At 38.5% G+C, this 10323-nt stretch overlaps 1 protein-coding gene across 1 annotated transcript; it reads right to left on the reverse strand.

The window, feature by feature from the left end:
• Positions 1–1600: 1600 nt before the first annotated feature.
• On the reverse strand, positions 1601–9265 carry LOC110055045 (nuclear transport factor 2-like). Its single transcript, XM_020761425.2, has 4 exons — positions 9107–9265; positions 5212–5283; positions 3845–3943; positions 1601–2236 (listed from the first exon to the last, which is right to left on the reverse strand). The coding sequence occupies exons 1-4, from the start codon at positions 9197–9199 to the stop codon at positions 2117–2119; spliced, it is 384 nt and encodes a 127-aa protein (XP_020617084.1). The 5' UTR covers positions 9200–9265; the 3' UTR covers positions 1601–2116.
• Between the last annotated feature and the right edge of the window lie 1058 nt (positions 9266–10323).

Here is a 10323-nt window from a genome sequence, read left to right on the forward strand (position 1 = left end):
TTTTGCTTTGCGCGAATTTCGACTTTAAGTAGTGACACTTAGAAATCGTCATTTGCGAGAACGTGAACTGTTTTTTACTTTCCTGGGGTGAATGGACGCGAAGGTACTTAAAATAATAAGTAATCTATACTCATTACATATAAAGGTTCCTTTTGATGATTTATTTGGAAATATGAACGCAATTTCCGAAATCCACCTTGGCTCACGCTTCGTATCTATTACCCCCTCGTATCTCTTGCCCCGCTCGGGGCGGGGGCACTCTGTAAAGTTCTACCCGCTTTTCGCTTACAACGAACGGACAAATAGCAGGGCAGTGCTGGAGCGCAACCTGTTGCGCTCCAACAGAGGAGGAAAACCTTGGCCCTAGGGACGTTGTAGATTTCTCATTCCAGACATTTCCGGTGGCCAATGGAACAGCATTTCCCAGAATTTCTGGAAAAGACGATAATCCCGGTGGGTTTACCCAAATTCTCGAAACTTCGTTACTGGAAATGTAGGCCCACTTGAACTACGGAACTAGGTTTGCCAAACTATTATGGACATCGTTTTAATTGATGTTTTTCGAGTATTGGACAGATGGATTCGTAGGATTGTCCGCCAGTTCCGCTGTGCTCCGTGTAGCGATCCGATTTAAAGACAAGGATTAATGATATTTGTAAGTAAAAATTCATTTTTTTAAAATTTTCATACACTAGAACCCCAGTCCAAAGTTATCAAAGTCCCGGAAATGTTCAGTAAAATACTGTAGATAGAACCTCTGCCCCCTTTGGTCTTTCCGATGAGCGAGTTCTCTGGAGTCCTTCCCCCTTAAAGCGGCCACCCAAAATTTACCACACGTAGTTTACCTTTGATTTGGAAAAGACGATGGTAGATAAGAGTCCGAAAAAGAATTTGACGACTGATAAAAACATTCAAACACACGTTCATTATGATTGTCTTGACATGATTCACTATGTTCACTAAGCAATTGACCCAATCAAAAAAAAAAAAAAAAAAAAAAATCAGAGTACACAAACCTCGATTAAGCGACTACCTCCCTGTTCCACGAGGGTGGCTGCTTAATAGAAGTTCATCTGTATTTAATTTAATCATTTGTGTAGTTTCAATTTTCCTCGAAGATAATTAGCTCCATGTAGCTAGGTAAGCATGTTACCCTGTAAATCCAAGTAAAGGTTGATTTATGCTTCCATGTCTGTGTAATCCCATCTCACCTAAAGGGCCAAAAGTGCAACCTGCCAGGGGGGGTCTCACTTCGGGTGTTCAGGACGGAAATGCCACTATTTTTAGTTGTCAAAGCATCTTTCAGAGTGCACTCTCATTTCCGTTTTTAGGCTTGATTTCCGCCGCTCTCTCGAGTACAGTCAACTAACCTGGGCTCCTTTCCTGAACAACGGCTGGTAATCAAGTCTGTAGCCTCTTTTATGGAACAAAGCTCGAACAATGCCCAGATTAGTTGCCTTTAGAGGTTTAATTCAAATTGTATGACGAGCACCCCTGATCTTTCCATATGGGAATCCCCCTCCCCGGGGTGGAACCCCATCAAACTAGAGTAACCTAGAATCAGATACGACATACTCCATTAAAAGGAACATTCATCAACTGCATTTGTTTAGTAAGTTTAATTTCTGAATACTCAAAACCAGTAACTTAATAAGCAGTTGCCATTTAGGTTTGTCTAAAATTCTTTTACTGTTTTGAATGTCGGCAAGAAGTCAATCTTTTGCACAGAAACAGTCAAAATAGAACTTTCCCGAGCAGCAACTCTCACTGGCTTCCTTTTTGTGCGTAAAAAATAACCAACAAACAATCACACAGTCAACAAGGTTTTCCATTATGTTGTTATTAGCATGAAATTTCTTGGCTGAAAGATCTCTCTCACTCGAGGCTGGATGAGCATGCAAAAGAAGTTTGTTCTCTCAAGCTTTTCAGAATTGTCCCTGTTCAGTAACACTTTTGCAAGCACAGTGCCATGCCACATTAAGCTATCTTATAGTACAAGGCAAACAATAATTGCTTGATTGCTGTAAAACACTTCAGTCCTTGATTCTTATCTAATCCATACATGGCTAAAATAATCAGGTCTCTCTGCAGTGAATACAAAATCACAGCTGTAGTGTTAAGCATGGTGGTGCAGCGACAGCCTGAACATGTCGTTGAGAACACAATATGAGGCCAGTTGTTCATTGTACATCAGGAGAAAACACTGACTGAAGCTATGAGGAGGATCATTGTCTGTCTAGATAACCAAACAAACATAAGACATTAGATTAACTTATTTAGGCCTGGTACATCTGTTATCCTTCTGTTTAATGGGTGTGGCCTGGATGATTAACAATATAAATTAGTGGGATGTATAATTAGGGGTGGGGTGGGGGGGGGGGGAATGAGCTATGGGGGGAGTATATTGATGGAAGTCTTGAGTGTAAGTTGACTTTAGGGTTATCATGTTATTAAAAGACACAATAATGTACACTCATTCCAAAGAGCCTTTATGAGCTATGCCATGCAAGTCATTTTTCTACAGAAAACAAGATTATTCATTTAAAAGAAAGCTTGAACATAAGAGCTTCCTAACGTAGTCCTGAAGACACCAGAGAAATTATAAAGACATTTACTACAAGGATCTGACTGAGGAATATTATGATGGACCATCAATGGGCAATATTCATATTCTTGGTATTAGACTGGAACTAGCTTGAAGCTGGGACTAATGCAGGGAGTCTTTTCATACACAAATGGAATTAAGATGATTTCCGCAGAACATTCGAGTTATAATGGCAAATATAAAGTTACCAAAAAAACCTTATAGCATGGTAATATTTTGAATTAAGGTAAGAAAATCTTATCCAGACTTTAGCTCTCAAGCTGACCCCACGAGAGAAAACTGAACTTGAAGTTATCCATATTTCAATAAAAACTGACGTTTTGTGTTAGTTGAAAACACAACAACACTCGCATTGAGCACTCTTGCGAGCTTTGACATTAAATTTCTTGAGAATGCTTGGGGATTTAATCAGGGGGTCACCTAGAAAAATGAATTACAGTGTGATATTTTAAATTGTATTTAAAACCTTGCTGTGCTCTGAGTAGATTTTTAGTAAATAATTTTTGTACTTATTGCTCGAACTTTGGGCGGAATCCATCTTAATCTCTTTTTAATGATATTCCCCCATGGACATGAGCCTCCATTGCAAGCTAGTTCCATTCCAAAACTGAGAATAAGAATATGGCCTACTACACACCTGGTTAAAAAAAAAAAACAGACAATAGTTTGATATATTATATATTTACAATATATTTAGAGAGGAACCCACATCAGCCTTGGCTGGTTTTCATGTGGGTTCTCTATCCTGGTCGAATTGGAATTTGGAGTGTTGGTTTTTGTGGAGGGGGAAAAACCAGAGAACCCAGAGAAAAAAACCTTCACAGCAAGGCAAGAACCAACAACAAACTCAATTTACCCACATATGGCACCGGGCCGGAATCAAACCCAGGCCACATTGGTGGGAGGAGAGCGCTCTCACCACTTCGTCGTCCCTGTTTTAAGATAAGCCATCCACGGCAAAGCTCCTTAGAGCATCCAGTTTTCCTTAACATCTCAATTCTTGTTAAAAGTGAGCAGTTTAAATCTAATGCTAAAACATATATGGCAACAAGTAAGAAGTGATACCGAATAGCAAAAAACAAGTTAACTGTAATTTGCTCCCGTGTTGATTACTAATGCAGAATGACGGTTGACTACTCTGCTAGAAAATCTGTATTTAATCTATACCTTTATTATTTTAGTTGCCCAACTACACCTGTAGACATTATACTGAGAATATGAATATGGCCTAATACACACCTTAAGTTGCCCAACTACATAGACAACCACTCCGTTTTGTACAGTTGGCTGACAGTCCACAGTGGTTACTACATGTTTAACAGTAACAAATGGCAACTCCTTGAAATAAGTGAAACAGTAAATAATATGAGTGGAATGGCAACTTATGGATCTGCTCTCAAGCTGGATTACTCAGGAGAGGAAATTTCTGGATCCCCACTGTAACAATAGACATAGGCTAGCCTTGTGACAGTGTATTCAAAATATGTCTATAGTAAAAATAACAAGAGAAAACTAAGGAACACAACCCTGCTGGGAAGCTGAACATAATCATGTTTTTTATACTATAAAACCAAACTTAGACGAAAAATAAGCTTACTATTCAAGATTTAGGGTTCACAACAAACAGTGCAAGATTTCATGATAAATTGGTTTGATTCTGACTAAAACTAAATGATTGCGAGTAGATGGGCTTGGAGAACGTGACTAAAACATGGTGAGTCCATACATGATTTGATTAAAGCATGGAGGTTTCCATAACAACACTGACTGACGGCAACCAACCCAAATATTTAACATAATAAGGGTGAGAGAAGAGTGAGTACCGGTGGGCACAAAAAGCACACAGCTGAAACTTAAAACAAGTGAAACCCTCGTTTAAGCACTCTCATTATATCACTTAGTTACTACGCATGCTGCGGTTGGTCAATTTAGCAGGTTCTATTCTTCTGTATGGCCTGCTAAAATTTAAAGCTCTTTTTGCCAAAAAGTTCCGAGATTTATTGTCAGGTGTTCTTAACTTTTACAGCAATTCAAAGTTTAAAACTTTCTTTAATTTTAAATTGTGTATTAAAATATGCTCAAAACTTAACAACGATTTCAAATTGACTCAGTTTGCTTTTGATGTGTGACAAATGTTTAAAGTTGCTCTGCGTGAATAGAAATCATTCCTGAACCTGTCAGATACACAGTAGAGATATAATAAATATCTTCTCGGCCTGTACTGCAAGGTACAGATCCTCGTTTTCTCCCTTTCATTCATGGCCTGCATGCGCACCTGGGCCATAAATTGAAGGGCAAAAAACTTGGTCTGTAACTCGTAGTTCAGACCTCAAGCTCGGTTAGTAAGATGTATTCATTGTGTATCACTGCTAAGTAACCTATAATCAGGTGTTACCATTTTCCCATTTAACACACACATTCATGCAAAGAAAGAAAGAAAGAAAGAAAGAATTGAAAAAAACCACCTGATTACAGGTTAACTACCATACAGAACTGTTGACAAGCAACTGTAAAATTCTAACTTCACTTAAATTTCCTTTAGTCACATCACACTCTGTTAAAGGTTAGAAACATTTTATTTAAAACAGTTTAATGTTGGAACTTACTACTAGCTTTTTTTTAATTGCCTCTGTTCCTCCGAATTGGTTTCCTTCGAATGTCATCATGGAATCTGCAGTCTTCAAAGAAAACATAACCACTTCAATTCAGTATTGCAGACAAGAGAGAAATCTCAGGTCAAAAACCCCGACAAGGTTAGCTACATGACATGAAAGATTATAATGGAAAACATCTGATGATTTATTAGTTCCTTAGTAAATTTCAATATGCTGGAATTCCCTGTTGACCAAACACATTACCAGCAAACTTAACTGGATCACTGTTTAAAACAACTTAACAAGTGCATTGCTAAACTGGAGGTTGGGTGCCTGAGACATCCAGGAACTTCCACTATTGGCAGCCAGCTCCTAGATGAAGACTGCTCCCATGGCAGGCAAATCCTGGCAACCCAGCCATGAGCCCCTGCAGTAAGAGGAACAGGCACCCATCACACTGTTGAAACAGTGGAAAGATTATCAGGTTTTTTCACACGGCTGCTTCAAAATAAATTTAGTGTTTTGGACTATGGTACACTGTTTTGACTTGTCATGTATTGACAGACATGGTTCGAGTTATCAAATGTAAAATTATATAGAAAATGACCTAAAGGGAAATGAAAATTGCTTTGAGTTAGTGGGAGGTTTGAGTTATCGAGGGTTTGAGTGACTGAGGGTAAAATTACAGTAAATGTATGAGGGAAATCCAGAGGAAATTGCTTTTGGTTCGAGTTAGCGCAAAGCTCGAATTAGCAAGGGTTCAAGTTATTGAGAGTTGACTGTACTCCCTTTGAATGCTTCCCTTTGCATCAACAAATGTACTCAATGAACAGTCAAAGCACAAGGTCGCACATTCAAGTCTGTTCATCATAAATTCACCAATTGCAGACTTTCTATGCAGTGGGGCCTGGGAACTGCTGACAAACAAATAACCAGAAGTTGAGATATCAGGACAGAAAAAGGAGACTGCCCTAATTACGGGCAGCAATTATTAATTAAATAAATTAGAGTGATTTTCAATTGAGTGTCCCAAAACCAAAACCAAACCAATTACTTACCAATTAGACTACTCAGCCAATCTCAAACTGTAGTAAAACCAAAACCAAAACCAAAACCAAAGTCTAATTTCTTTAACACGCAACTGAAAACCGCTCAAATATGAATTATAATAATGCATACACCAGCCACCTTTTCACAATTAACTTTTCTTAGTTGTATTGTAATGTAATCCAGCATGTATGTGAGGTAATTTCAGGCTATTTTGCCAGACGTCCAAATATTTGAAATACATTGTAATACAAATGAGAAGCCCTCATCAACTATCACATATAGAAAACAAGAGCAAGTAATCTAATTGTTTTAGACAGTATAAATCTACCAGTCGTTCAAAACTTTATCTAAATCCTTTTCACAGACACTTCAAAACGCCAAGAAGTGGCCGTCATTTTGTTAACAGGCACACACTGCTACGCTACTCACTATCTATCACAGAATAGATAGTGAGTAACGTAGCCAATCAGAGAACAGCATTCATGAAAGATAGTAGATTTATATTAACGAGCAATTAGATTATGAGCTCGAGATTTCTATCACTATTGCTTAATAGATGGGAGTAGCGTAACCAATCAGAGAGTGGCATTTGTGATAGAGCACTAGTAGATTTATATTAAAACTCAAGAGGAACAAGGTAAATAATGCGTGTACCTTAGTGCCAACCGTTTTCCTACGATGTGGGAAAACAGAATCTGAACTTCGAATTTCGTTTTTTGTTTACCCACGCCATCGGAAAAGGGAATTCGAGATTCCATTTTTGTTTTCCGTTTTCCTACTACATTGTAAATGGAATTCCAACTTTTATTTTCGTTTTTCGTTTTCCCACAACTTTGGACAATAGAATTGTCAGTTCCTATTTTCGTCTTTTGTTTTTATAAGATATTGAAAAAAGGAATTTGAACTTCGATTTTCTTTTTTTGTTTCTGTGCTTTTGTCACTTTCTTATGCTACCTGAATCGAAAGAATATTGGCACTTCCTGACGCTACGAAAGACTTGGAAACCACATGCTTGATGAAGTCTTTGTCCGCTGTTTTCTTATTGAGGAAAATAATAGTTATGAAGACCTTCTCGAGGTAATCAAGAACCTTTACCCGATTCTAAGGGGCTGCACAGTAGTTTGCTAAGTGTAAAAAGGTTTTTCAGTTGTCATGGTATCAAGAAGAGAAGGCCAGTTGCAGATGGAACAGTCGATATTCAGTCAGTGTAAAATGCTGACTGTGGACTGCAGACTGCAGTAAAATGCAGACTGAGGGTAAAAATGCACACTGCAGACCAGGGGTAAAATGTAGACTGTAGACTTTTTAAATGAGTCGTGTTACCGTTTCCATCATTGACAACTAACCGTAAACAGGCAAACCGCAAACCGGAGCGTTATTTAAGCTAACCCGGGTGATATTCAGGCTAACCGGAGCATAGCAAATTTTCACTGCGATTAGCCTGAATAACCCTGTTTCCGGTTAGAAATCGATAATGGAAATTACACCGTCGATATATACTTAAAAAGTCTATAGTCTGCAGTCTGCATTTTACCCTCAGTCTGCATTTTATCCCCGGTCTCCAGACCGCAGTCTGCGTTTTACACTGACCGGTCAATATCGAAGTAGAAGGTGCCATTTCGCAGGTTCTACTGTATGTTCCAAATCAATCATGACAAGCCTTTGTACTGAAACTTTTTGACTTTATAGTGGGACTTAAATAACCATTTAGTTCTGCGATTTGTGATAGTATGCGCATAATTTCATTTCCTTGCTGATATTGATATTGTGGTAGTCCTGTTCAACAGAAGGCTTTTATTAACATTGAACTCGCTCGACACGGTTTGTAGCGGGCTGAAAATTCGTAAATACTAGTTTTCTATTAATATAGCTGCAGAACTTTTTTATGCTATTTGTTGAAATTAAAACTCCGTATATACAGTCAGTGACATCATGTACAGCCAGCCATGACGTCATTTTGAGGATCGTAAGGTAGGAAAAAATATATACAACCCAAAAAGCGCTAGCGTCTGCTTGATAGGCTATACTGTCTTGAGATAATGTAATAGAAAACGAAAACCAAAAACGAAAATCAAAGTTCAAATTCCGTTTTTCAATGTCTTACAAAAATAGAAGACGAAAAGTGGAAATGACAATTGCAATTCTGTTGTACGAAGTCATGGAAAAACGAAAAACGAAAATAGAAGTTCCAATTCCCTTTTCCGATGGAGTGGGTAAATGAAAAATGAAACTGGAAGTTCGCATTTCGTTTTCCCATGTCGTAGGAAAACGGTTGGCACTAAGGTACACGCATTGTAAAAGTTTTCTATTTCTTAAATAAAGGATGGCCTATTCGGGAAAACTAAGTGGCTGTGTAGTCTGTGTGGCAGGGGGGGTAAAGGATTTTGACAGACCCATTATCAAGGGAGGGGGGGGTAATTTTTGAATAAATTCACTCTCTAGGAGGGGTAGCCGATCTTAGCGGAACGAACAGTCCCTAATTACTAGGTCCACTGTTAGTGATTAATTGGTAAGTAAATAAAAAAACAAAATAACTGAAAGTCGCTACGAAAAACAGATCGTGGAGTTTATATCACATTACCTAGCTGTTGATTCGTCTCACAGTGATCGAGAGCGAAACCAAAAGAATTCAGGATATTAAGACTTATAAGGTAAACTGTCGAAAAGAAAAAGCTCTCTTGGCAGTACAGGTCGAGTTTCTCTGCACAAAACGTAGAATGAAGACAGAGTTATAACATTATACATTAGACAGCCGCGAAATATCCGAAACGAAAGGTTCGAAGTAACAGTAATCAGAAGTTCAGTAAGCTCTAACGTAGCTACGCTATAAAAAAATGTAAAAGAGATAGACACTCACATAAAAATTCGCCAGTTCGGCCCGGTTGGTGTCGAAAAGCTGGTAGTAAGAGTTCACAAACGATTCCCCAATTATTTTATAGTTAGGGTTCATCTTTCCACACACCACGCGCGCACACCCCAACGATCGAGAGAGTATGCAAGCAACATGTACCCAGATCCTCTCGCGAACATGTGAGTTTCGTCAACCTCGTCCTGGGGACGAGGTGGCGTCTGTGGAAGATCACCTGAGATGGGCGTTCGCTGGGCGTGAATTTTCTTCCCACCGTACGATGTGCATGATTTTTTTGTGAATTTTTTTTTAAGTCAAACACGGACTAGGGACCAGGATCTGTATATAGAAAGCACTCGCTCGATTTTTCTCCATGGCTACCCTTGTACGATTATTTTTCAGCTGCTTTTGCTGTGCGGTATTTTTTGTTGTTTTTGGAAATTGCCCCGTACCCTCCCCCCCCCCCTTCAAAAAGACCAGTCCACAAAATACGACGTCACTTCCGGTGCTAAAAATACACTACGGAGTTCGTTAATTTTATAAAGTTTCGTTTACGCGTTTTTTCCTTGTGTTTGTATTGCACCAGTTTCATGGCATTGCATCCAGTACTGCGATAGTGCGAGGATAGAGAGATGCCGTGCTGTAGATACATTGATGCGACTTGTTGAGCCGCAGGCGTCCCAAAACTCACGATTCGAGGAATCGATGAAATTAATATAATTTGTATAGGTAATCATACGGTTTCGAGTTCAATTTGGAATTAATTTGCACGAGTGAGTTTTTCAAAAAGCTGAAATTGCACGAGCCGCTTCGGCGAGTGTAATTTCAGCTTTTTGAAAAACTCACAAGTGCAAATTAACTCCAAATTGAACGAGAAAAACCGTATAATTACTTATTAATAATATAAACATGAAAAAATTCGCGCGGAGGAAGTGCCGGAAGATCTTCCTTGGAGCCATTTTTTCTTATTTGAGAAAACTTTTTTCAAAGTTTCAACACAAAATTTTTGTCATCATTTTACCTGATATCATTTTCTTAGAAAAATTCCTATTATCTTTCAGTCATTCATAATCCAGAATTTTGATGTGTAATTTGCACTGGTGTTACACTTTTTGCACTGATGTTACACTTTTTGCACTGGTGTTACACTTGAACTGCACTGCTCTTAGCCAATCAGAATCGAGTAATTTTTTCATGTGTATTATTAAATGATTTATGTACGAGTA

Source organism: Orbicella faveolata, unplaced genomic scaffold (genome assembly GCF_042242905.1).
Source record: "Orbicella faveolata isolate gen_17 unplaced genomic scaffold, um_ofav_v1 contig_13, whole genome shotgun sequence".
Taxonomy (NCBI): domain Eukaryota; kingdom Metazoa; phylum Cnidaria; class Anthozoa; order Scleractinia; family Merulinidae; genus Orbicella; species Orbicella faveolata.

Bases quoted from the DNA above. Each gene is read 5' to 3' on its own strand.
- LOC110055045 (XM_020761425.2), bottom strand. From the start codon at position 9,199: ATGAACCCTAACTATAAAATAATTGGGGAATCGTTTGTGAACTCTTAC. The intron at 5,284-9,106 runs GTGAGTGTCTAT...TTTTCTTTGAAG, and splicing joins CCGAACTGGCGAATTTTTAT to ACTGCAGATTCCATGATGAC. The intron at 2,237-3,844 runs GTGTGTATTAGG...TTGGTTATCTAG, and splicing joins ATGTAGTTGGGCAACTTAAG to ACAGACAATGATCCTCCTCA.